The 26,985-nt window shown below is 43.9% G+C and overlaps 3 protein-coding genes across 50 annotated transcripts in view; 2 read left to right on the forward strand and 1 right to left on the reverse strand.

The window, feature by feature from the left end:
* MFHAS1 (multifunctional ROCO family signaling regulator 1) overlaps nt 1-8,031 on the forward strand; it is a 92,766-nt gene extending 84,735 nt beyond the window's left edge. Inside the window, exon 8 of the mRNA XM_053303685.1 lies at nt 7,891-8,031. The gene's annotated coding sequence lies outside the window, so the exon portion shown is untranslated. The remainder of the gene's footprint in view (nt 1-7,890) is intronic.
* LOC128348118 (uncharacterized) lies at nt 1-15,579 on the reverse strand. 43 transcript variants are annotated; one of them, XM_053303724.1, is made up of 6 exons: nt 8,810-12,797; nt 1,657-1,678; nt 1,412-1,429; nt 1,158-1,180; nt 922-939; nt 1-794 (listed from the first exon to the last, which is right to left on the reverse strand). In XM_053303724.1, exon 1 carries the CDS (start codon nt 10,832-10,834, stop codon nt 9,896-9,898), a length of 939 nt encoding a protein of 312 aa, XP_053159699.1. In that variant the 5' UTR covers nt 10,835-12,797; the 3' UTR covers nt 1-794; nt 922-939; nt 1,158-1,180; nt 1,412-1,429; nt 1,657-1,678; nt 8,810-9,895. The 43 variants fall into 43 exon arrangements, 39 of the variants coding, with proteins under 39 accessions (XP_053159699.1, XP_053159696.1, XP_053159703.1 ...); XM_053303721.1 differs by having other exon boundaries at nt 917-939; XM_053303728.1 differs by having other exon boundaries at nt 1,407-1,429.
* ERI1 (exoribonuclease 1) overlaps nt 14,332-26,985 on the forward strand; it is a 19,160-nt gene continuing 6,506 nt past the window's right edge. For 2 of the 6 annotated variants that reach the window (XR_008317937.1, XM_053303690.1), the window contains exons 1-6: nt 15,245-15,525; nt 17,940-18,115; nt 19,420-19,630; nt 21,092-21,175; nt 23,520-23,629; nt 26,820-26,934. Coding sequence is in view for 5 of the 6 variants with exons in the window: in XM_053303690.1 (XP_053159665.1) it covers nt 15,454-15,525; nt 17,940-18,115; nt 19,420-19,630; nt 21,092-21,175; nt 23,520-23,629; nt 26,820-26,934 (768 nt within the window). In the remaining variant the exon portion in view is untranslated. Of the gene's footprint in view, nt 14,508-15,244; nt 15,526-15,691; nt 16,287-17,927; nt 18,116-19,419; nt 19,631-21,091; nt 21,176-23,519; nt 23,630-26,819; nt 26,935-26,985 lie in introns of those variants that run through there. The other 4 variants (XM_053303691.1, XM_053303689.1, XM_053303692.1 and 1 more) reach the window with 4 other exon arrangements.

The raw sequence follows: 26,985 nt of genomic DNA on the forward strand, positions 1-26,985 counted from the left end.
TATGGATGAAAACTAGGGCCACTTTATTAACTATAAACTATGCAGAGATCTGCAACAGGTATAACCATAACCTACATAAACTAGAGTGCGGGCAACTCAACCCCCATTTTTAGGTAGGCACAGTCTCCTAGCAAGGGCTGACCTCCCCTCACCGTTGGGTGAAGCAGCCGGGCTTGGCAGACACCATCTGAAACCTCAGCATAGCCACACAGTTTACTGTGTCAAGGAGGTAGCCACCAGGGTCAATACCCCACAAGCCCCAAAGCTCTGAGTGGATGAGCTGAACGGAGCCCTAAAAGTGATCCATTCCCAGACACCCCCAGGCCACAAAACCCTGAGGGGCTGTTCCATAAAACCTCCTACACCTGAAAGGTGCCTATAGCTGAACACCAATCAAGATCTTAACTGCCAAAGCCCACACTCGCCTGACAAAATGACCACTTAACCTACAACCAGACTCCCGCCCCTAAAAAGGGGATATTCCCTTTAAAAGTCTTTCAGTGAGGAGTAGGCAAAAAAATCTCCACTCAAAGCCAATCAAGTGAAGACCAAAAATTCCTACTCGGCCCATAAGCGACCAGCTAATCTCTCACTGAACCAGGGAGGGTGGGCGGGAACCTCGGACCCTGCAAAGACTGAGGAGAGGGAGCACAGCAGTGACAGCTGGTTTGTGGCAGACTGGTTCACTATCAAACTGTTTGTACACCCCCGTAATGATAGGAACACACTGCATAGCACTGAAAAAAACTGATAGCAATTGCATCTGCTTACCTTAGCCAGCTGGCATTTGCCACCTAAAACACACACACACACACACACACACACACACACACACACACACACACACACGGAATGTATAGGAATATATTGCATAGCACTGGGAAGATGCTATGATGGCAAAATTGCCTCTGCTTACCTTACCTAGCTTGGATTTGTCACCTAAAAGAAACAAACACACAAACAAACAAAATACACAAACGAGGAAATAAAAGGAACACATCGCTTAGCATGGGCAAGACCTGATAGCAATTGCATCTGCTTACCTTAATTTTCCACCTGAAAGAAAGAAACAAACGCGCATACAAACAAACAAGGAATGAAAAGGAACACATTGCATAGCACTGGGAAGACCTGATGTCAAAACTGCCTCTGCTTACCTTACCCAGCTCAGATTTGCCACCTAAAAGAAACAAACACACAAACAAACAAAATACACAAACGAGGAAAGAAACGGAACACATCGCTTAGCATGGGCAAGACCTGATAGCAATTGCATCTGCTTACCTTAATTTGCCACCTGAAAGCAAGCAAGCAAGAAACACATATACAAACAAACAAACAAGGAATGAAAAAGAACACATTGCATAGCACTGGGAAGACCTGATGTCAAAATTGTCTCTGTTTACCTTACCCAACTCGGATTTGCCACCTAAAAGAAACAAACGCACAAACAAACAAAATACACAAACGAGGAAAGAAAAGGAACACATCGCTTAGCATGGGCAAGACCTGATAGCAATTGCATCTGCTTACCTTAATTTGCCACCTGAAAGAAAGAAACAAACACACATACAACCAAAACACACAAACGAGGAATGAAAAAGAACATATTGCATAGCATTGGGAAGACTTGATGGCAAAATTGCCTCTGCTTACCTTACCAGCTCGGATTTGCCACCTAAAACAAACACAAACACACACACACACACTCACACACTCACTAGTGTTCAATCCTGAGTGTCATCAATAACCCTGAAGTTTTCAAAGGTCAGGCCAAAGGGACTAGGTCCCTCCCCATGACAAGGCTGGAGAGGAGGGACCTGGTAGAGGCCCCGCAGCAGCTCAGATGTTGGCCCACTGCCATCATATTGCAAGGAATGGAGTCTGTCAGCATGGCAGGGCAGAGGTGACAAGATCTAACAGAAGGGTTCCAGCAGCCCAGATGGTGGTGTTTGGGGGACTCTTTCACCACTGTCACCTTACCCTCAAAGGGTCACCACCAGCAGATCAACTAGTTGGTGTAGGCCTCACACCAGAAGCCACAGCCTTTGGAAAGGAGCAAGTGGTTGCTGTTCCCAAGGGTATAAGGCTGGGGGCTTTGACAATGAGTGGCTGGCAAGAAGCTGAAAACAGCTCTATTCAGATATTGGCTGCTTGTTTGGAGGAGGTTGTAGTTCCCTCCAAGGCAAGCCAGGAGGACAAGACTTAATTCCAGAACAAAAGTCCCTCGGACAAGGTCCATCACTATGGAAGGGCAGAGGTGGAGAGACCTGTGAGGTGCTCCAGCAGTCTGGATGATGGTATGTTGAGTGGTGCACTTCTGCTGTAGCCTCCTTTCCCCTAGGGAGTCACCATTAGAAGATCAGCCAGTCTATGTATGGCTTACACCTAAAGTGACAGCATTTGAGAAGGATCTGATTGGGTTGGCTTTGTGGGGCAGTGTGGTGTGAGGCCACAGAGCTGGAGGCTAGTGGTGGTTTTCCCCAGGAGGAAGGGTGTGACTCTGGGTTGGGGCAGGGAGCACCATCGCTTGGATAGAGAACAGTGGCAGTGGGATTGTGCCCCTGCTGAGCAGATGGGAGCTGCCATTCAGTGGTTTTGGCAGAGGTCGGCATAGGCCTCACACCAGAAGACATGGCCCTTGGGAAGGAGCAAGTGGTGGTGTCACCTCAAGGCTGTGGCTTTGTGAGGCAGCATGGTGGCCATGGTTTGTCCACAGAGCTGGAGGTTAGTGGTGGATTTCCCCAGGAGGAAGGGTCTGACTGGCTTGGGTGGGTGCCAAAGACAGTGGAATTGAGCCTTTGCTGAGCAGATGGTGGTTGCCAGGAAGATGGCAGTGCCTTCAGTAGGGGTTGGCCCATCAGGGTCAGGGTCTTCTTCTGTGGGTTGTTATTTAAAATACTTTGGGAAAGAACCATCTCCCTGGACATGCCAGAAGTTCCTTCTGGGGATGGGCATAAGGCTAAGGCTGAGTTCCTGTGGAGGATGTATAGGGCTAAGTTCCTCCTGGGGATGGGCTGCAATGTCTTGGTGTGAGCCACGGCGGCCTCCAGCTTCCTTCTGTAGAGTCTCCTTTTCCCCAGGGAGGAGGGGTCTCCCCCCAGAAGGCACACTACCACCTGGTGCATTGGCCACACACCTAGCAGCCTTGATCTTCCCCAGAAGGGCTGGTGGGTTACACTCCCGTGGCAGGTTCCACTTGGTGCTGCTTTCTGCCTGGGGCTGCCTCTTGGATCTTTTGGCAGGCTTCACCCTTTCCGTTGATGGTCCAGCCACAGGGGCTGGGCCATCAAGGAAAAGGGAGATTTCCTGCGAGGCCTGGCTGGGACTGACCCCAGGCTCTGGTACCAGGGAAGGCAGCAGCAGTTTCCGGGTCATTGCGTGGCTGCTGGAGGTGATGGGCTTCTTTCCACCAGATCTCTCTAAGCTGAATATGTTAAGTGAAAGATGAGGGGGAAGAAAGATGAGGGGGATGAAAAATGAGGGGGAGACACACAAAAAGATGAGGGGGAGACACACAGCTTATTTCTAGTAGGGGTTGGCCCATCAGGGTCAGGGTCTTCTTCTGTGGGTTGTTATTTAAAATACTTTGGGAAAGAACCATCTCCCTGGACATGCCGGAAGTTCCTTCTGGGGATGGGCATAAGGCTAAGGCTGAGTTCTTGTGGAGGATGTATAGGGCTAAGTTCCTCCTGGGGATGGGCTGCAATGTCTTGGTGTGAGCCACGGCGGCCTCCAGCTTCCTTCTGTAGAGTCTCCTTTTCCCCAGGGAGGAGGGGTCTCCCCCAGAAGGCACACTCCCACCTGGTGCATTGGCCACACACCTAGCAGCCTTGATCTTCCCCAGAAGGGCTGGTGGGTTACCCTCCCGTGGCAGGTTCCACTTGGTGCTGCTTTCTGCCTGGGGCTGCCTCTTGGATCTTTTGGCAGGCTTCACCCTTTCCGTTGATGGTCCAACCACAGGGGCTGGGCCATCAAGGAAAAGGGAGATTTCCTGCGAGGCCTGGCTGGGACTGACCCCAGGTTCTGGTAGCAGGGAAGGCAGCAGCAGTTTCCGGGTCATTGCGTGGCTGCTGGAGGTGATGGGCTTCTTTCCACCAGATCTCTCTAAGCTGAATATGTTAAGTGAAAGATGAGGGGGAAGAAAGATGAGGGGGATGAAAAATGAGCGGGAGACACACAGAAAGATGAGGGGGAGACACACAGCTTATTTCTAGGTCTATGGTAGAGCTCAGCACTTGGATGGTCAGTGCTGGCATTGGGTCGAGCCTCTACCAAGCTGATGGTGGTTGCAAAGAAGATGGCAGTGTCTTCAGCAGCTGTCAGTCCATCGGGAAATGGGTCTTCATTCTCAGGATATTTGAAGAACCCTGGGGAGGAACTGTCTCCACGGAAAGGCCAGAAGGACACTCTTGCCCCAGAGGGGCATTCATCTAGAGAGCCAGGCTCCTTTCCTCCTGAATTGCTTTCAAAGCCACTTTGAAGATGCAATTCCCCAACAAATACACATGGAGGCATCGAGCCCCTTGATGGGTATCCTTTAGATTGTGGGCCTTCTCTATCAGAACAAGGAAGAGGGCAGAAGTGTTAGCATCCTGCAATTCCCAGCCAGTGTGAGCCAGAACCAGTTCCTAATTCAAGACCAGGCTAACCTCATGAGCAGCCTGCTGTGAGTTGCATCCTTCTGCTTCCCTTCTTCCAAGGTTTTGTGCTCTCCGGAACTGTGGACTCTACCACTGCAGGAGCATCTTTAGCATCAATTCCATTCCAAAAAGGAAAGGAAATCCTGCCCGAGAAAGACAAATGGCACAAGTGTCCTGCACTTCATTTGGGACTTCTCTACATCTGTTCTGAATTGTCCCCATCTGGTGCCCTCTTCCAACCAGATTCTGTTCAGGTCCAGCTCAACGACGTGGCCCAAGTGGCACTGGCCAGGGGTGCTGAGAGTTAATGGGCTCCGAAGGAGGAGGAGGATGGTGGGCTGGAGAAGGAAAGCGCGTACCAGTTGCTCTCCTTACAGCACAGGCTTCGTCTCCTGCTGGAACTGTGAGAGGGAGAGTGGGGGAGCTCCTTCACCAGTGTGCATGCACACACCCCAGCTACCACCATATCACACCACTTATAGCAAGAGAAGGGAATGGAGCTAACAGCAGAGGAGGGAGAGCAAGGCCCAGAAGTTGCAAAGGAGAGTGGGTCTGACGCATGGGGAGTTGAAATTGAGTTAGATCCGGGTGAGGCCGCTCTTGTGGAGGAGGCGCGACCAGTCTCATCTGTGGAGAGGCATTGGTCCAAGAGCAAGAGTTAAGTAACCGCATGCGTAGAACAACAGGCAAAGCTGCTGACTCAGGAACTCTTGATTAACAGCACCGGGGGTCAGTCTATCTAAGACAACTGCACCACAGCTACCCTGCTGATAGCAACGTCAATTTCCTGTGAACTAATTGGCTGTGTTCGTGTATTGCCTTGACTGTGTTTGGACCCTGGACTGTGTTGACCTTGCCCGTGGACTTCGATTTGGACTCTGTTGTATTGATTGGATTTGACTCCGACTGAACCTGGTTTGGAGAATTTATTCCTGTAAGACTTTGCTATTCTATTTCTGCCTCTGCCTGTTTTATGCTCTGGCTGGCTGGCTTGACAGATTTACGACAGGCGGGTGGGAAGTTACAGTCAACAGATCAGTTCTTTGGAGTGAGTTTCCTTAAAGTCAGAGAGTTGTTTTTACTCTAAGTAAAGGCAGAGGAAGAAAAGGGAGGAATCCAAACACGGCACAATTTTTGTACTTTAAGTGGTCAGTTTACCTACTTTGTCCAAGTAATGGTGCTTAGGAGTGAAAAGTCTCTGGTTTCAGGTTACAGGATTAATAGGGGGAAAACACAGATTTTGACTTGGAATCTTACGGAGAAGGAAATGGAATATCTCTCCAATGTTTTAGGATTACAAATAAAGATGAAGCCAATAAAATACCTGGGCATAAATCTTACCAAGAATAACAAAGATCTGTTTAAAAGCAACTATATGCAAATTTGGAAATCTATTACGGCTGATCTGGAAAGATGGAAAAAGCTGACCCTTTCTTGGCTTGGGAAGATCTCTGCGATAAAAATGAATATACTGCCTAGGATGAATTTTCTTTTTCAAATGATTCCTATAAAGATTGAAGATAAGATATTGAATAAATGGCAGAGGCAGCTTAATTCGTTCATTTGGAATTATTAAAAATCTAGAATACGATTTAAGGTTATGCAAGACGTAAAGGAAAGAGGTGGACTAGGTGTTCCTAATTTGAAACCTTATTATTATACTAGCTGTTTGACTTGGATTTCAGATTGGATTATATCTCCCTACAGTCATTTTACTGGACTGGAGAACTCTGGTCTTTCTACACAATTACTTGTGGATTTCTGGTTCAAGAAAAGATCAGGAGATACAACATCATGCCATTAGGCAAAGTCTTTTATATGTCTGGGACAATTATCAAAAAAGAATAAGCCCAAGGCTATCACCTTTGACTTCAATTTTGAATGTTTATTTTTATGAAGAGGAATCCTTGTTTAAATATAAATTTTGGAGAGAGAACTTATATACTTTGCATAGTCTAACTCAATGCCTAGCTCAAAGTAAATCAATGACTTTTGAACAGCCTCTTCAATACTTATCTTGGTTTCAACATGCCCAGATTAGTTCGATAGTACGGAAGGAGTTGCAGATACAGGGTGGAAAGCTTAAAGAATTGACCAACTTTGAGGATCTTATTACTTGAAATATGGATCATTTGCTAGGCAGAATATACAAATTGTTACTGAGATATGATACAGAAACTGAGCAGATTAAAGAATGCATGATAAAATGGATACAGAATTTTAACAGGCCAGTTTGATATTTCCGATTGGGAATACCAGTGGAAAAAGAATATTAAATTGACTTTGAGCAATAATTTAAGAGAAAACTGGTATAAGATGTTTTTTAGATGGTACATAACTCCTTTGACAGTTAACAAAATAGATGACGCTTTTTCGAAGAACTGTTGGAAATGTAATCAAACATCCTGCATCATTTTATCATATATGTTGGAGTTGTGATAAGGCTCAATTGTTCTGGAAGCAAATTCACAGTAAAATCGAACAAATCTTAGAGGTTAAACTTTCTTTTCTTCCAGAAATTTTTCTTCTAAGTATGACAAAACCCCATATTTCTTCTAAACTTAATGAGTTGTCAATGTATATGATTACTGCAGCTAGGATAATATTTGCCTCTAACTGGCGTGTGTCTGAGATTCCTTCTTTAAATGAGTGGTTTTTGAAATTATGGGACTGTGCTTCAATTTTGAAAGTCTCCGCGTATAAGAAGGATTTGTCCACTGAGTCATTTATGTCCGTTTGGGAGCCTTTTATAAACTATAATATTCAACAAGGTCATCATTTGTTCCCAATGTCAGGATTTATGATGTCTTTGGTACATAAGGTAAATTGTGCTGATAAGGTTTTATAGCTATTTAGTGTCTGATATTTCTTTCTAACTTATCCTTTATATCTCTCATAGGAATATTGTTTGAATTTTTGTATACTTATATTTTATTTTCTATAGCTGTTTTTAATATAAATATATAGGGCTTACTTTTACTTTTCTTTTGTTAACTAGGCAATTTTTATAGAAATGGTGCTTTTCTACTTTTATCTGTGTTTATGAAATGTAAGGTTGCCTCTTTATTCAGTTACCAAATTATGCGTGGTGATAAGTGAGGGAAGAGGTTGTTGTTTTTCTCCTTTTTCCAATGTTGATAACAATTTGTAATGTTAGATATCTCCTGTATTTTGGACATTTTTGATGTATCTTTCCTTTACTCATTCTTTAATTTTTTAAAATTAAAAAATTCTATTTTTTTTAAAGGAATGAAAAGTCTCAGAGATTGAAGCAAACAGATCTCTCCAAGAAGGGTTTCTCTCACATTCTGGCCTTGGAGAAATACTCGGACAGTAGTCCTGCAGTGTCCTGCGTGGTAGGTGAGTGTTTGTGTGCCTAAACACGATCCTTCTCCCCCTGATCAGGGATCTCTTGTCAACTTCATTCTTGCTTTGCAAAACTGGTGGTGGTGGGGAAACTGAGGACTCTTTTTAAAGCCTTCCTACCTAATCGAGCTATTATCCAGTTAAGGACACTTTGATTGATTCATGAAATTAGTTTTCATTGATCAATTGACTGATCAATCAGATCAACATACAAGTGATAGGACTAAAAATAAGAGCTTTGAAGGTGGGGGGAAGGGTACTTGCTTCAGTTTTTGCTATTTATATACTGATTTGCAACACAAGTTCTTAAAGCGGCTTACATAGAAAAGTGAGAAATAAATAAAGATGGTTCCCTCTGGGAAATTTCTTTTTTGAGTAGCACACATTCATTCTGCATTTGTGCTTGCATTCATTTGGAAGGGGCTGGCTTTACTGAGGAACATTCGTTGAATAGTGGCACACATCAATTCTGTGTTTTGCTTTTTGCTTCAATTTACGTTGAGGGGGCCAATTTTCCAGACACCATTCTAGAAGTCAGGGTCATTCCTAGTGGGGTTGGGGATTTAGGGCAAATTAGTGTGTGCAACTTCCTTAATCACGGTTGTCCCAACCTTGTGTGGGGCCCAGTTTGAGAATAGTTGGAAATAGGATTGGAGAACAGGAGAAAATGCCAGCTACCTGTAATCAGTTTAGATTACCACTACTATGAATATTTATATACCGCTCTTCTACCAAAGTACTCAAAGCGGTTTACACAGAGAAACAAATAGGAACATTGCTAAATAGGAATATTGGCTTACCGTGAAGGGTTCTTTTTCCCTGTGTTCGAAGCTCATCAGATAGGGTTGTGTACTGAGCATGCTCAAGACAGAACTGGATCACGTGACATTAATTTCCTGTCGCCGGAGGCACTATAGTCTCAGTTCTGGAGCTTTGAGGTTGGTAGTCTCGGAATTGTGTGGTTGGACTTCCTTGGAATTGCCTGTTGGAACGAAAGGAGTGAGATGGAGGCTGAAAAAACTTGCGGGAGTCCTTGCAGTTCGAAGGCATAGCCTTCTTTTTATCCCTCGTCTCTACAAGAATAGGGTCCAGAGTGGGAACGAATAGGTTGGTGCCAGCGAAGGGGGAAGATGCTAAGGCAAGTTTGGATTTGGTGTCTACATTCCAACTCTTAAGCCAGAGGGATCTGCATACTGCTACCCCAGTGACCATAGTTCTGGAGGACTACTGTTTGCAGTCAAGGCTGTAATCTGCCATCAAGGCTGCAGCTTTGGTCACATCATTAATGCCTTGTCTGAGCTTAATGTTCTCAGGAGGAACTAAGGCTATCAGTTCTTTAGCCCACAGAACGGAGGCATGAGAGAAAAGAGTTTGTGGTGGCTGTTCTGATGGCAGTAGCTGAGGCATCGTGCACCTTCTTCAAGAGCAAGTCACACTTGCTGTCTTCATGATTTTTTAATGGCTCCTGGCCCTCTGTATTAACAATGGAGCCAGACACCATTTGTGCCACTGGGGGGGTCTAACTTGGGAATAGCTAGAAGAGACATAATGTCTTGAGGAAGATTGTAATGGTCCGTCTCCAGTTACCACTGGTTCGTCTGGTGGCGACTCAAGAGCCTTCTCTGTAGCTGCTCCTGGGCTATGGAATGCACTCCCGGCAGAAATCCATAATTTGAGTTCATTACTGTCTTTCCTTCCAGGGTTTTTACACTACTGTAAACTGTTTTAAATTGTTTTAAATGTTTGCCCTGGTTTTCCAGGGTTTTTAGTTGTTAGAATGTTTAATAGGTTTTATTCAGTTTTAATAGTTTTGATTTTGATTAATTGGTTTTAATTGGTTTTATTCTGTTGTAAAAGGACCTGAGCCATCATGGAAGGGTGGTATATTAATCGAATGAATGAATGAATGAATAAAAATTAAAAATTTTCTTAGATATATTGCTTATCAGTTGAGATAAAGCAGGGTACTGCCATTCGGCACACATAACCTCGCGAAAAAGAGAAGGGAAAGGTACTGTGGCAGTTGAAGTTGACCCTATGGGGAAGACATTTTGGTCCTGGATGGGGTAAGAGTCCGCGGTTTCTGATGGAGCAACATCATCAATAGTTCTCCTTGCTTTGGAAATAAAGATTTCAAAATCTGCTGAAGAGAAAAGTCTAGAAGACATGGGGAGTAGAAGCGTAACCTCTTCCTCAGATAACTCCCCCTCCTCTTTGTTGGACTCTATAGGATCGATGGGTCCCCCTGGCCCCGAACAGGAAGACTCAGAATCAGATACAGGCAAGGCAGGTCTGTCTGGATGAGGAGGAGGGTTTGGGGGAGGTGGTAGGGTGACGTGGAGACAAGATTGGCTGGGAAGCAGGAATAGGAGGCCGAGTGGGTGCGTGTGGTGCATGGGGCAGTGGTAGAGCAGGTATAGGTAACACAGGTAAGGTAGGGTTGGAGTTATGAACAGGTGGAGGGGCAGTGGGAGCAGGAATGCAGGCAAGCCACTAAGGTGTTTGGTCTTCAATAGCTCCTCAGAGGAGGAGGAATGGTGAGATTTTCTCCTGCGTTTAAAAGCTAGCAGTTTTGAACAAAAAAGGCCCCTGTCCAATGCAGGGATTGCATGCTTGTGGGGGCTTGAGTCTGGGGAGGATGAGGAAAGATGGTCCCTACCCCTTCTATTTGCACATCTGGGCACCATGGGCTGGGGAGCAGGTGCCGATCCAGGGCAAGCACCATGGGTGGGAGAGGAATTGGGTTGGGGAGTGGAGCTGCAGATGGCTCGGGTCGTAAGGGTGGCAGGCATTGATTCTTTAACAACTTGCTTTAGCCATTCCATAACATGGAAGAAACAGGGGATTCAGACTTACATATACCGGCATCAGCAAGGGCTCAGCAGGCAAAGCATCTAAGGGTGGTTCGATCAGAGCAAAAGGCGCTGGAGGCTTTGCAGGCAGTGTGAAGGGAATGTATGGGCTAGCCAGTTCCCCCTATATCACTGAGCCCCCTGGAGGTGAGAGCAAAGATGCCAAGGAATCGCCTGAAGGGTGCTGGTCATCTGCCCTAAGCTGCTTCGGGTTGTGTGGTTTAGATTTTTTGCAGATTACCTTAATAAGGAGTTGCTCACTGAGTCAGACGGAGCTCCCAGGGTTCTTCTAATAATAAAAATAAACTCTGGGCTTACAAAAGAACATAAGAACAGCCCTGCTGGATCAAGCCCAAGGCCCATCTAGTCCAGCATCCTGTTTTGCACAGTGGTCCACCAGATGCCGCTGGAAGCCACAGGCAGGAGTTGAGGGCATGCCCTCTCTCCTGCTGTTATTCTCCTGCAACTGGTACTCAGAGGCATCCTGCCTTTGAGGCTGGAGGTGGCTTCTAGCCCTCTGACTAGTAGCCGTTGATAGACCTCTTCTCCATGAAGTTATCCAAACCCTTCTTACAGCCATCCAGGTTGTTGGCTGTCACCACATCTTGTGGCAGAGAATTCCACAAGTGGATTATGCGTTGTGTAAAAAAGTACTTCAATTTGTTGGTCCTAGATTTCCCGGCAATCAATTTCATGGGATGACCCCTGGTTCTAGTGTTATGGGAGAGGGAGAAGAATTTCTCTCTATCCACTTTCTCCACACCATGCATGATTTTATAGACCTCTATCACGTCTCCCTGCAGTCATCTTTTTTCTAAACTAAAAAGCCCCAGGTGTTGTAGTCTTGCCTCATAAGGAAGGTGCTCTAGGCCCCTGATCATTTTGGCTGACCTCTTCTGCACCTTTTCCAGTTCAACAATGTTCTTTTTTAGATGTGGTGACCAGAATTGTATGCAGTACTCCAAGTGTGGTTGCACCATCATTTTGTATAAGGGCATTATAATATTAGCTGTTTTATTTTCAACCCCCTTCCTAATGTTTCCTAGCATGGAATTGGCCTTTTTCACAGCTGCCGCACTCGACACTTTCAACGAGCTGTCCACCACGACCCCAAGATCCCTCTCCTGGTCAGTCACCGACAGCTCAGATCCCATCAGCATATACTTGAAGTTGGGGTTTTTCGTCCCAATGTGCATCACCTTACACTTGCCAACATTGAACCGCATTTGCCACTTTGTCGGCTTCTTAGAGGAAGAGCGGGATATGAATGTAAAAACATACAAAACAAAAGTAAACAAATGTAACGCTATAAAGGCCATCGTGTCATGGATGCTCCACACCCGCAGCCTCACATTCAAGTCCCCTAGCTGGGAAATTGCTCTGCTACTTGGCATTGAGACCCTGCCTCTATTCAGGAAAGACAAAAAGAAAGCTCCCCTTGACATGATGTGTAATTAACTTGTGCAACTCACTGCCACAGTATGTGGCCGTGGCCATGGCTTGGAAAGGGGATCAGGCAAATTCACTGAGGAGCAGAAATCCTCAATTGCAATAAAGCATGATGACAAAGGAGAACCGTCAAGTGCACAGACTGAATCCCAGATGCAGCGGGCATGCAGTGGGGGGGAGGCGACTGCCTTTGTGCCCCCACCTTGGGCTTCCAAACAGGGCATATTTGGCCCCTGAGCCATCAAACATTAGTTCCAGTACCTTCTTTCTCAGAAAAATGTGCTGCTGAGAATTAAGTCCATTGATTTTACTGGGACGTACTTCTGACTAATGACACAGAGGCTCGGGACCAGCAATAGTGGCCAGGTCTAGAATGATAACCGAAAAAAGACTTAGAAGGCATTCAGCACCAAAAGAAGAAAGAAAGAAAAAGAAACAAATGTCAAAAAGAGGCCATGGATTAAGAGATAAGATAATTAAAAATGCAACTTACCGGCACAGTGAGGAATCCTAGGACCAGGTGACCTGTATTTCTGCTCAGCCTCCTGCTGTCTAGGAGCTACATTCTCAAGACCCCGCTGCCTTGTCTGAAATGCACCTGTGGATTAGGTTGACCAGCAAGTAGCAGGGGGCCTCGTAGCTGCTCACTAATTGAGCCTCCCCAGCCAGCTTGGCCACACAAAGGGACAACTTAGGTGAGAAGATATACATTTGACAGTTCCCAATATGTAGCAAATTGAAGGGGATTTTTTAATATATTAAATCAACATTTGCAATATACTTTGCATATGTCAGCAAATAAAACATGGCTTGATGCTTTTTAAATAATTTGTGCAAAATAAATTTGCTCCACTTTAGCAACACTGGCTGCTGTTCTGCCTTTTTGCTGACATTGTTCACAGATGGTAACAAAACATAAAAAAAAATACATACACACAAACGGAATGAAAAAGAACACATCGCTTAGCACTGGCTAAGACCTGATGGCAATTGCGTTGGCTTACTTTACCCAGCTGGGATTTGCTCCCTAAAACATGCACACACAGAGACAATGGAAGAAAAGGACCCTGGATACACAATGGCCAGGCTCAATCTGCCATGCTTACCAAGGCAGCTGCCTTATACCCAGTCAAACCCTCACCCTAGTCTGACTGACAGCTGCTCTCGGGCAGAGCTCTTTTCCTAGCTATCCTGGATCCCCCGCTAGTCCTCCTCTTAGCAACTAACAGATCTGATAATATAACAAAAAAACAAAATACAACTGAATATATAAATATAGATTATATTAAAGGTGAAACAAACATATGTGTAGAGTAATATGAATAAATCATTTATCAAATTAAACCTTTGAGGAGATAGGTTCAGGATAACCCTGGGGGAATACTGTTTACATTAGATGAGAACTTTATATTGAATGGACATATGGTGGGAGAAGACTCGTGGGCTCCCATTAAAAAGGATCTATTATTCAGCTCAGAAGTATAAATACAACGTTATTTTCTTATGAAGAACAATTTGAACTTTTATGAGTGCTTGAAAAGGTATATCAAAATGTTATGGGAAAGCTGTTATGCTTATACACTTCAGAAATAAATACTGTTCTATTGTTCTTACGCTCATATTTCTATTGCTGTTTGGATGTTATATCTTATTGATTTGTATCTTATTGATTTGAATGATTTATTCATTTGTTTCACTTCTAATATAATCTATATTTATATACTCAGTTGTATTTTTGGTTTTTGTTATGTCATCGGATCTGTTGGCTTGTTTTTACAAATCACAGTTCAGATCCCTTACGTTATTTCTTTGGTGTACCTCCTCTTAGCAACCCCATCTCTGTTCCTTTGCAGGAAGCCTGTAGAGAATCCAAAGGAGTCTCCAAAGGAAACCAAGATCACAGAGTTCTGTGGCTTGTTGTGACATCATGGCCTGATCTGTCGGTGGCCATGGCTGCTCTGGTCTGAGTCCATACACTTAGGTTGTTCACATGACCAGCCCTACAGGGACAGGGTGAACTTATGTAGGGCTGGTTGTGTACAGCACCAGAATCGCTCCTGGTTGTGTGGGCACTCAGGCTGCCAGCAGCAATCTTTTCCATAGGGCTGATGGAGGGTGAGGAACGGAACAGCATCTGGAACTTATGTTCTTATTATTCTTACAGGCCTTTATTATTCCTGGTTAAATTAATCCGCAGGTATTTAATCAGATTTGCTACTGTTTGAAATCCAGTCTTATCTTTCAGATAGGATAATTCCATAACTGATAGATCCTGGTTTATTTTTGGATGTGTGCCCTGAATGCTAAGCAGGGTGGGCAGTGGTTTATTTTTAGATGGGCACCCTCATTTTAAAATTCACACCAAGGATCCTCTCCTGCCCTCTGTCCGCCAGAGCCAAATTTCCATACAAGTAAGGTTGGCTCCACCGAGGCTTTCACTCACAACCTCTGGATGGGAACTCAGATCGTGCAGCTGGTGACATGCACGATGCGGGTCAGGAAGAGATCTCTCTCTCTGCATTAGAAACCCAAGATTACATAATGAAACTAAGCGGCAGTAGGCTCAAAACATACAAAAGGAAATATTTCTCCACACGATGCACAATTAACTTGTGGAGTGTATTGACACCAGAAGAAGCAATAGTCAGCAGCTTAGAGAACAGTTTTAAACGAGTGGACAAATCTTGGTGGTGGAGGAAAAGGCAGAACAGAAACCGTTGCTGGGGGACAAACAGCAGGGCCAGGACCTTTGCCTTCGTGCCCTACTTCCGAGCTACGCAGCGGCATCTGGCTGCCTGACAGCCCCCTAGGCTTGAGCCAGCAAAGCTCTTCTTTTAGGGACGACTTGAAACGCCAAAAATAGGGGGCGGGGCATCAGACAGTGTGGGGCGGAGTTAGGAGGCCACGCAACGCGCTCTGATTGGGGGCGGAGGGCAGGACGCTGGGCGGGATCAGGAGGAAGAGCAGCGACCCTGGTGCTCCTGCGCGCCCGCCCACCCCCGCTGGGTGGAGCTATGTGAGATTTGGTGGCTCCACCTCACCTCTGGTTTGTGCGTGCGTGCGTGCTTCTCCCCCCCCCCCTTAAAGAATATATATTTATTTTCTGGCGCCCGCGCGCCTGTTTTCGGGCGGCGCCAGCTAGAATGGAGGAGCAGAAAGAGAACGTGCCGCAGCAGGTCGAAGAAAAAACGGAAGCCCGCGCGGTCAGCTTGCCGGTGAGTCTTGCCGACGATACTCTCCCGTTCCGTTCCCTTCCCTTGGCCTGTGGATAGGCCCACCCACCCCTTTCTTCAGTCCCGGTTTAATAACCGTCGTCGCGTTGTCCGTTTAGCCCGCGCGCGCCGGTGTGGCGGCGTCTGCCGAGAAAAGTCACGTGATGCGGCAGAAGCCGTTTGGAACGGGGGGAGGGGTCGCGCGCTCTTCGCGCCTTTCCTTCCCGCACCCCAGGCCAGTGATCTACGCGTGGTTTTAGATGGCTTTCCGCTTAATGGAGCCCACTTCCAGTGCTTCCTGCACAGAATCAGGCTGCGTGGATCGTTGCGTGAGAGGAGACATTTATCCGTTTTGCCGAGTTAGGGTTGCCAACTGCTCAACCTGCCCGAACTTCTCTGCTTTTTAGCGGGAATCAGCAGCTTTTCGGGGCATGCAGATAAATATTATCACCTGTTCAGTAGCTGTGCAAGACCTGTTTGGGTTGGCTTGTTGTTTTCCCCTGATCAGTTGGCAATCTGGCCTGGGAGTTACATCCTGAGTGCCCCCTTGGCAAGGAGCTATAGTTGAGTGCTGGCATTCCAAGTTGGTTCTGACAATATGTCAGTGGATGAAGTGCATTAAGACAGAAAGGAAGAAATCCTGCTCACTGCTCTCCATGTTAGCACTGGAAAGTGACAGCTGCAAACTTGTGTGAGACTGACACCTATTCTGTTAAAAGAAACATTGCAAACTTGTTTTAATGGAAAAGGAGCTGCAAACTTGGGTGGGTGTTACATTGTTTTTACAAGCAAACCACTCATATCAGCAGTTTTTTTCTCTTGAAATCAGCTGCTGGCTTATTGTTTGAACTGACTATTGTTTGAACTGAAAGAGCAGACCTGTATGATGCACATATTTTGAAACATATATACATGTCATGCACATGTGCTTTGGGGTGTTCCTAAAAAAAGAGAAAAATCTTAGATTTATGCCTTTAATGTGTGAAGCAGGCCTGAATCAACACTACATTTAGTGCTGACTACAGACCTAGGAACACCACCATTGGACTGAGTTCACATCCTCTATGAGCTATGAAGTAGATTGGGTGGCCTTGGGCAAATTGCTCTCTCAGTCTAATTCAAGGAGTTGTTAGGATAAAATAGTGGTGTCATGGGAACTACTCCAAGCGCCTTAGAGGAAGAGCAGAATTTATTTATTTAATTATATTTATAAGCCATTTAGCTTATAAACTAAGTAGTGTACAACACCTTAAAAACAATAAAAACAAAGCAGTCTTTAAAATGGTTTTAACAAAAGGCCTGAGAAAACAGGCATGTCTTAAGTGATTTTTTTTAAAGGCAGCCAGAGATGTAGAAGCTCTTATATTGGAAAGGAGCACATTCCAATCTCTGGGGCAGCCACAGAAAAGACTCGGTCCTTTGTTGCCACCAAATGAGCCTGTGGCAGCTGTAACTAAACCTTTTCACCACTGTTCCCTCTAAGGCGTATGCACATGTGCGCGCTCACAGGTTTTTGGATGTCCGCTCAGTTCATTTTAGATCCCGCTCAGTTTGAATCAGGAAGGCCCAATCCTGAATGCATGTGTGCACACACTGCCTTGATACTGCCGCCCAGAACAAAACTCATTGCACACAGAGATGAAAAAAATTAGAGGGACCATTGCTTCCCACATGATCTCAGTAAGCGGCAGGTTCATGACAGAGAAGGTGCTTTATAGGTAATGACCAGCACTTTGCGTTTTGCTCAGAAATATATTGGCAGCCAGTGGAGTTCTTTTTAAATCAGTGCTATATGCTTTCTTCGGGCCACTCCAGGAAAATGTATGTGATTAAAAATCTGGGCCAGATACAGGGTGTATAACATGACAGTGTAAAGGAATACAATATTATTTACACAGGAAATGGATATTACATAATTCCTTCATATTGAATCAGTTGTACACATAAACTGCCTGATGGATGATCAGTCTCTCTGACCGTGACACAAAACATCTCACCTCTGTGTAGATTATAAGAGATTTGAGCCATAAAGTAGAAGCCATAGGACATGCATTTACATCAGGGATGTAGATCTGGCCCATAAAGCAATTCTAAATGCCTCCTAAATTTGATAGCCCTAACAAAACTTAAACAGTGTGTGATAATTTTTGCCCACATCTCCATTCATAAGAAATCTTTTTTCAAAAATTGTGCATTTGTGAGAGGAAGAAGGGATCCAAACTTTAATGTGAGTTTTTGTATAACATCTCGGCTCTTCCAGCCCCCAGACACTGTTAAGCATATTGTTTATTTTTAGAACAACAAAACAGTGTGTGTTGAGTGAAAATACCATTCTGAATTTCGTTGGATGAGGAAGGTGATGCTAGTCTTGTTTATTTGGTTTTTCTTCTGATCTTACTACCTAGCTTTTCTTGCAGGGCAAGCAGCGCTGCAGATTTGATGGCCAAGAAGATGATAAAAAGAAATCCACATCTGGATCAAGTGATTTTAGTGACCCAGTGTATAAAGAAATTTCTTTGACAAATGGTTATATCAATAGAATGAGTAGAGATGAGCTTAGAACTAAACTCGCTGAGTTCAAACTCGACACCAGGTATGCATTTGTCAGGTGCCTGTCATCTCTGAGAACAAAAGAATGCATTTTTGTTGTATGTAAAGATGTGATCAGTATTATTATCTATTAGGGACCCCTATTCTAAGGAAATTCTACAGCCTGAAAGAGAGTGTACATAGAGAGGAGTGAGGCAAAGTTTGCCAAGAGCAGTATGAGTGAGATGGCACAGTTAAAGGAAGGCTTTGTTAAAGGATTTGAGATAGTTTAGTCACAGAGAGCTGATTTAAACTCCCTGTCTCCTACTTCTGATGTGGTTTTCCAACACCTGGCTCTTGCCTATATTATATCAGGATTTGTACTGTAAAGCTATAAGTGCAAAAATATTTGACAGTTCTGCAGTGTAAGGAACAGGTGAGAGAAGTTCCATACATGCCTTTTAAGTGCTTTAAAAATGAATCAAGTGGGAAAAGAGAATTCAGCCTGTAAGAAACATAACAAGGATAGAAATTGAATTGTTAAATTGATGTATCCTTGTCAGAACAAACAAAGCAGTATAACTACTGTATAACTACTGTAATGGACAAGTGTTAAACTTGGAGCAGGGAGAGCTGGTCCAGGTCCTACTTCCAAGTCCTGCATGGGTGCATGTTATGGTCTTGGGCAAGTCTCTTATTCTTTGGGTTCAGTTCCCATTTATAAACTGAGTCTTAGTAGTTTATTAAACAGGGTTTGTTTCATGGGCAAAAAATAAGGTTGATGGAAGACTTTGTAATCTCAAAGTGCTATATGTACACCATTTACATTTACAAATAATATAATGTATAAACTATATATTATGAATGATGGTATTTATAAATGGCATGTATATAATTCTATAATATTTGTTGAATTCCTATTTTATCCCATTTATACATTTTGTTTACCTAGACACACACAGGCTTTTTTGCATTTTTTAAAAAGAATGTTAATTTCCACTTCACTTTTGATCTGTTGTATAAAGAATGGGGATACATTTGAAGGTGGTAGTCCATCTATTTCTTTAGGGCATGGATTTTTCTGATTCTGGTAGGAAGCTTTTTGGATTTACTTTAAGTTTGTGATGTCTGGCTTCAGGCAAGACTGCCCAGTAGATGCAACTTGCTTGTGTGGCCTGTTACATCCACATAGATTGCAGTATACCATTTTTGTAATTTCCTTTATAGCCATTTACCAGAGATAGGCTGAAGTTTGCAGGGAGAGCCTACATACCAATGGAGCAGGAAATGGCGTGTTCCTACTCGGATTCAGCAATGAGTTCAAACACCCTGAACCAATCACTATGACACTTTCTCTTCCTTTGACAGAGGCGTGAAAGATGTGTTGAAAAAGAGGCTGAAAAACTACTATAAGAAGGAGAAGTTGATGCAAAAACAGCCTACAGATGGAGAGAATTACTATGATTACATATGTGTTATTGACTTTGAAGCAACTTGTGAAGAAGGCAATCAGCCTGAATTTACACATGAAATAATTGAATTTCCTGTTGTCTTATTAAATACTCGGACACTAGAAATAGTAAGCGGTTCTGTTTCCTCTAACTTGTTAAATACTTTGTAGCTACATCAAGAACTGGGGGTAATATTTTAAGTATAGAATGCAAAGTTAAGAGAGCTTAGGCCTTTTCAGAAATCGAAAGTACTTTTCTCGCAAATGTTGTTTAATATGTGAGCCCCTAGTGGCGCAGTGGTAAAACTGCCGCCCTGTAACCAGAAGGTTGCAAGTTCGATCCTGACCAAGGGCTCAAGGTTGACTCAGTCTTCCATCCTTCCGGTAAAATGAGTACCCAGAATGTTGGGGGGCAATATGCTAAATCATTGTAAACCACTTAGAGAGCTTCCAGCTATAGAGCGGTATATAAATGTAAGTGCTATTGCTATATGTGCTCGCAGACAGTTCAATTTACATGCACTCTTCCTAGCCAGTCAGTTATGTAAAAAATAATTTCATGTTTGTTCCTGCTTTATGGAAGGGTGAATATTCATCTGGGCCCCCACAGGAGGAAAAGCAGCTTGGGAATGGGGGAGTGATTTTGAGTGTGGGAAATAAATCAGTGGCAAAGATTTAAACACCCTGCCCATCACTCCCTCTGCTCAGAATCTCAGCATCCCAATGCCACTTTTCATTTAAATAAGAGAGAAAATTGAACTTAGTTGTTTACATTTATGTTGTATTTCCCCTAAGGATGTGTGGGATAATAGCTCTACTTGTAGACAAATGCACAAGGGCTGTAATGGGCCCTGAGTTTCTCATGATCCAGCAAAGTGGACACTTGAAGTGGGAGCAGGAGAGTGTCACTGTCCGTAAGGCCTAGTCTACACATGCAGCAAAGTAAGGGAATAGAATGTACTGTATCAGTTTAGATGGGAGGTGGAGGGGGTGCATTTTTCTGCTATCTACTAAGTTTCCTACAACTAGCATATTGGGGTAGGGGGGCACCTCACACTCTGCTGTGCTAGTTTTCTGACAGGAAATACTAGTTTTCTGACAGTTTTACATAGAGGAACATTCAAATAATGTGATCCCCAACCACATATCATCCATTCTACCTTATTCTGTTACAGGTGTAGACGAAGCTTTGGAGCAAGAGTAGCAGGATTTGTATAAGTGATGTAGGAAAACGTTGCAATTTCATTTTTGGTTATTAATGCTTAAATATCCTTTGATTGATTAAGTGCTATCAAGTCAGTGTCGACTCTTAGCGACCACATAGATAGAGTCTCTCCAGGATGGTCTGTCCTCAACTTGGCCTTTAAGGTCGCTCAGTGGTGCATTCATTGTTGTTGTAATTAAGTCCATCTACCTTGCTGCTGGTCATCCTCTTCTTCATATCCTTAATGAAGCCTTCTTTTGGCTGGTTGTTGTCTAATTATTATTATCTTATTTATTAGTACTTTTTTGCTATTTTCAATGCTGTAACATTGAATTTTCTGCATAGCTAACAAATAATCTTCTTTGTTTTTTAATTTCATTTTGTAGGAGGATACATTTCAACAATATGTGAAACCAGAAATTAATCCTCAGCTTTCAGATTTCTGCATTAATCTGACAGGAATTTCTCAGGTAATATTCTCTGCAATTGTCCACAGTCACGAGCATAATTAGAACAGGTGGTTCTAAAAGATTATTAGGGTTAAGATTCTAAATGCATTTATTAGGTATATTAATGGCCCACTGAGTTACTGTGGCCTCCTGACTTCCCTTGCTAATTGGCTTATTCTAGATCAATGCCTCAGGGACATTAGTCACGTTTTAGGTCAGTGGTTTTCAGCCTATTTTTTTGGATAGACCTGGCATTCCTTGAACGCTTATCAGGGGTTTCTGGGTAAGAAAAGCAGTAAGAACATAAGCTTAGCTGTGAACATGTCCCTATTTTCCCATTCAGGTGAATAGGAAAATAGGGACATGTTGGCAGGTATGCATAAGAACAGCCCTGCTGGATTAGGCCCAAGGCTCATCTAATCCAGCATCCTATTTCACACAGTGGGCTTACCAGATGCCTCTGAGAAGACCACAGGCAAGAGGTTAAGCCATACCCTCTGTCTTGCTGTTGCTCCCCTGCAACTGGTATTTAGAGGCATCTTGCCTCTGAGACTGGAGGTGGCCTATAGCCACCAGACTAGCAGCCAGTGATGGCAGACAAGCTCCATGAAAGGCAGCTTAAACAATGTCTGCCATTACTAATCTGGTTTTTTGTAATGCATGGTCATTGGAGACAATTGGATGCTCTTCAGTTTTGTGTGAGGCAGTAATCTAATCGCTACCCCTTGTAACTTGAGAGTACGCTCTAGAAATGCACCCCAGAGTTCTTTGCCTGACACATGAATCCCTCAGCAGATATGTGATAGTTATTGGGCAAACAAGTTAAGGTGCAAGAGACTTATTGAACATAGGAAAGTTGAAAACCACTGTTCTAGGGAATAAAATAGAATTTAAAATTCCAGCTATAATGAGGTTTGCATAGATTCTGCCAGTAGTTTAGGTTCGAAAGTTTTTTTCCTGTTTGAAAGATTGGTTTCCAGTTTGCTTTTAAAGCATAAGAGTAAGGAAAGAGCCCATCACAAATATGCAGTGGTTGGTGTTTGCGAGAGGGAGCGCTAAAATCATTTAAATTTCGTTGCTTTATTGCCTCTTCACTAATTTCAAGTCTGCTGTAGGAGTAATGACTACAAAGTCCATTGTTGTGATTGTGGTAAGGATTTGACCCCAAAATCTTTAGGTTCCTAATAGTTCAGGAGCAGTGCCACTAATTAAATTGTGTCCATTAATTAACCAAAACAGATGAAATTTTCTAACGTCTGTTATTTCTACCAACTTGTTAGCCTACTTTCCAGTAGGCTTATGAGATCACCCGGCATTCTGTGTGTGTGTTCGTGTGTCCTCCCACCCCAATAAACTTCACAATGCCTGGACCAATATGAACCAAATCGGGTACAGTTGTAGGGGCACATGGGGACACCTCAATGGCGTAGTTTGTGATGATGTCATCCACCCCAATCCAAGATGGTGGATGCGTAAACCTTTGAGGCACAAGTGGGCTAACTTGTGAACCGCTTAACCAATTTGAACCAAATCTGCTACAGCTGCAGGGACACATAGGGATACCCAATTGGCGTAGTGAGTGATGATGTCATCCACTCCAAGATGGCAGCCATGTGATCATCTGAGGCGCAAGCGGGCTAATTTGTGGACTGCCTAACCCATTTGAACCAAATTGGGTACAGTTGCATTGAGTGACACACAGGGACACCTCAGTGGTGTAGTTTGTAATGATGTCATCCACCCTGATTCAAGATGGTGGACGCATGAACATTGAGGTGCAAGAGAGCTAACTTGTGGACCTTGATTTGAACCAAATTTAGTCCAGTTGTAGAGACAGTGAAAGGAAAGTAGGCTGATTAGTTCTTACTAGTACAACTTGTGATATCATTGTTAAAATGTCCATATAATGAAACATGTAGTGGAACTTCTAAACTACTGCAGGTATCCTAATTTGTGTCCTTGCTCCTAATGCTTTTTGTTGCTCAGTAGTAGAAGTACATTTTAAGTATTTCTCTATTGTTTCAAGTAGCACCTGAGGTGCATGATGTAGAAACTAGTAAGTACAGAATGTCGATCTTCCAAGAGTTGTCAGTGTGTTGTGCAAGGAATGGCTGAAAATGGGTGCTGTTCATTGCATGCAATAATAAACCTGTATATAGAATCTTTGAGCTTTATAGCTTTCTGAAAATAAAACTAATACTACACTTGTTGGCATACTAATAAATATGTTGCTTATACACAGTCCTAGTTTTGTTAATCTTTCCTTAAAGTTTGCCCTTTGGTCTTTTTTTTTTTTTTTTTAATCCTTGGTTTCCAACATCCAGTGTTTATGTTTTCATTAACTGCTGGTTTTGCATATTTTCAGGACCTTGTAGACAAAGCTGATGAATTTCCAAAGGTTTTGCAACATGCCATAGACTGGATGAAACAAAAAGAACTGGGTAGCAAATATAGCTACTCCATATTGACTGATGGGTATGTAATGGAAACAGTTATGAAAATGTCCAGTCAAGTAAAAATTCTTAACTACAGAACTAGTCTTATTACTGTCAGGAGATACTACATTGATGGCTTTGCCATAATCCTTACTTAGCTTTCTTTGGGATACAATTTTGAAACTATTAAAGTAGGAACAGATGCTTTCCCTGCAATTTTTAACATTAGGATGAATGAAGGAATTCCCAAATACTCATACGGCTCTCCCTGTCCACCCTCTGGTGCTACTTCTGAGCAGAGAAATTCTGTACCAGAGTTCCAGGTTTTGGGGCATGAGTTCTCATACACTTCTCAGAATAAGAGTATATTTACTGTACCATTGGAAATTAGCCACAAACGAGTTCAGTTTCTCTTTGATACTTGTTTTGTTAGCAGATACATTCTCATATAGCTTTTGTGAATAAAGACTGCAGTCCAACATATATATATATATATATATATATATATATATATATATATATATATATAAAATTATTATTAATTATATAAATATAAATTTTCTAAAAAATTCCCCTGGCTACTCCTATGCGGGAGTAGAAGAGAGGGGTCGTGAGGGAGGAAAGAGCCCCTTCAAGAGAAGGAGTCTGCTGTTGTGTGTATTAGATGAGGAAACAAGATGAACAAGATCAGTTAACTCAGGAAGTGGGGGGGGGAGTGAAAAGGGAGAGGAAGAAAGAGGGGAAGAGCGAGTGGTGGAGAGAGAAAAAGAAGGGAGAGGAAGAAGGATGGGCCTAAATCTGTCAGCGGCCTGAGGGGAACAAGTGGCCATGGTGGCAGCGGCAGCAAAGGAGGGCCCAGTCAACCACTGCTGCTGTTTGGGGCTACCGAGGCTATTGGCAGAGTCAGGCAAGCAAGGGACAGGCCTGGGCCTGTCAGCAGCCTGAGGGGAACAAGCGGCCATGACGGCGGCGGCAAGGAAGGGCCTGGTCAACCGCTGCTGCTCCTGTGGGAAGGAGCAGAAGCGGGGCTCTGGTAAGAGTGGGGAAGACTCTGGGGATAGTGAGCTACAGCTTGGCCAATAGGTGCCACAACGCTGCAGCCTCATCCAAGGGGTGAGAGGGATGGAAGGAGGAAGAGTGCAGCTCTGGTGAGGGTGGAGAGATCTCTGAGGTGAAGGGGGCTGTGGTAGGGGGTGAAGGGAGTAATCAAGTACTAGCGCACAGATGCTCTGTGTGGGTTAAGCTTGTTGTTGGTATTTTTCTTGATTTTATGGAATCTGCCTTTGGTTAAAGAAATATAGAACATCAGTAAGTTATAAAACACAGAACAGCTAATAAATCAAGGTTAATATAACTAGTAAAATCATTAAAACAGCAGAAAGCAAAAATATAATAGCAGACGAACTTGGTTTCTTTTGGTTTCGTGTTTAACTAAGAATTTGGGCAAACAAAACCTTGTATCTGAAACTCATCAGGGATGGTGTCAGGTTACTCTCCAGGGAGGGAATTCCACAGGTGTGGCACCACTCCAGAAAAGGCCCCCTCACTGGTTGTTTTATTGGCGTGGAAGCTTAACGTAAAAATATTTCGCTTCTGGCTACCAATGCCATATTTAAGGTTGATGTATGGAAGTGTGCAAATTCACCAGGAGACATGCTCTTACGTGCACACAGTGGCCCACTTTCCAAAATAGCCCCCCAGTGTTATTGTGAAAGTGCCTCAGTAGGCTATAGAGCAGGGCTGTACAACTCAGATGCCCTAGTGGGCCGGAACCATCCACAACTTGGTGTGCAGGGACCGAGATAGATTTTTAGCACATTATATTAAAATTAAAAATATTAGTTACTTGTGGATCTATTCTCCCTGTCAATGGACCCATAGTTTCAACCGAAGATAGTGGCCAGAAAATAGGTCCTGTCCCTACTCAAACAGGGGCCCCTGGAGTGCATGCCAGCCCCAAACAAATGCCAAGTCCTTTCTTCTCCCTAAACAGTTGTTGCTTTCAGGCTGCAATTCTAGGCATAAATACATGCCCTAACTGGGAACACCATGGAACATATTTATGAGAAAACATGCATAGGATGGCACTATAAGTCAGTTTCCAGCTTCTGTGTTGCTGCAGGATACCTGAGGGCCAGTAAAATAGTCCCTGTGGGCCAAATCTGGCCCCCGGGCCTTATGTTTGTGCAGGCCTGCTATAGAGCTTAAATACTAGGCCTGTTCACAATGAAAAATGTTGGATCTGATCTGATTCGACTGAACCTGACAGAGAAATTGTCAGGCCGCCATCCCCCACCCCACCCCACAACACACAAACTTTTGTTTGTTTAGATTGGGTCAGAATTACCAACATTTTTTCTGATGTCCTGTTGGTGGTTTTGAGGGGCTGCCTACTGAAAATTAGGGGTTCAGGGCAGCCACCATGGGGAACCCACAGGGTCAGAGGTTGCCTTGCCCCCCAGATTCCCATTCTTAATTGGCAGTGATCATTTCTTTCTTCGCTCGAGGGGTGGTTTTGAGGGGTTGCAAACTGGAAATTGGGGGATGGCGTCACGGGGCAACTCCCTGTAGAGGATCTACTACAGGGTCAAAGGGTTTCCCACGGGGGGTTGCTCCACTCCCCCATTCCCCAATTTCCAGGATGCTGCCCCTCAAATTCCCACCCCCAGTTGAGTCGAAGAGAGTTTCTTTCTTAGCTTGAGGGGCTGGAAATTGGCGAATGTGGGGTAGCAGGGCAAGATATACACACAAAAATACAAGTGTCTGACTGTGACTACTTTTGCTGCTTAAAGCTGTAGCAGGCCTGATGCACATCGACCCAGGAAAGTGGTTCCTAGAAAGAACCTGTCATTAGATGACAGGTGCAGGGGGTAGTGTTTCTTTTCCGTTGGGTCACAGATGTTAGAATGGCCCATGGCTGCCATCACTTTTTCTCTGCAGCAGCTCTAAGGACCAACAAGGGCTGGCGGGAACAAGGAAACAGCTTCGTCTTGCCCCAGTCCAGGTGTGTTAGCTGCTGCTGTGGGAAGCCTGATGTTAACAATCAGGCAGGTATATATGGGCATAGGGGTGGTCCTTTAGATTGCTCTGAGTGCCTTCTCATTAAGTCTTACTGACACCAAAGAGGTGCCTGAAGACAGAACAGCATCATTAAAATATTGTGCCCAGCAGTATTTCCTTTGCACCTGACCCACGTGTGTTTGTGTGTGTGTGTGTGTTTTCTGTTTAAGATCTTGGGATATGAGTAAATTTTTGAACATCCAGTGTCGTGTTAGCCGTCTGAAATATCCTTCTTTTGCTAAGAAATGGATCAATATTCGCAAATCCTATGGGAACTTCTACAAGGTTTGTGTCAAATTGTCTTATCCAGCCTGAAAAATTCAGCTGACCAATGGG

The sequence above is a fragment of the Hemicordylus capensis genome, chromosome 2, assembly GCF_027244095.1.
Source record: "Hemicordylus capensis ecotype Gifberg chromosome 2, rHemCap1.1.pri, whole genome shotgun sequence".
NCBI classification, from domain to species: Eukaryota; Metazoa; Chordata; class Lepidosauria; order Squamata; family Cordylidae; genus Hemicordylus; species Hemicordylus capensis.

Coding starts and splice junctions, on each gene's coding strand:
- LOC128348118 (XM_053303715.1), bottom strand. CDS start 10,834: ATGGAATGGCTAAAGCAAGTTGTTAAAGAATCAATGCCTGCCACCCTT.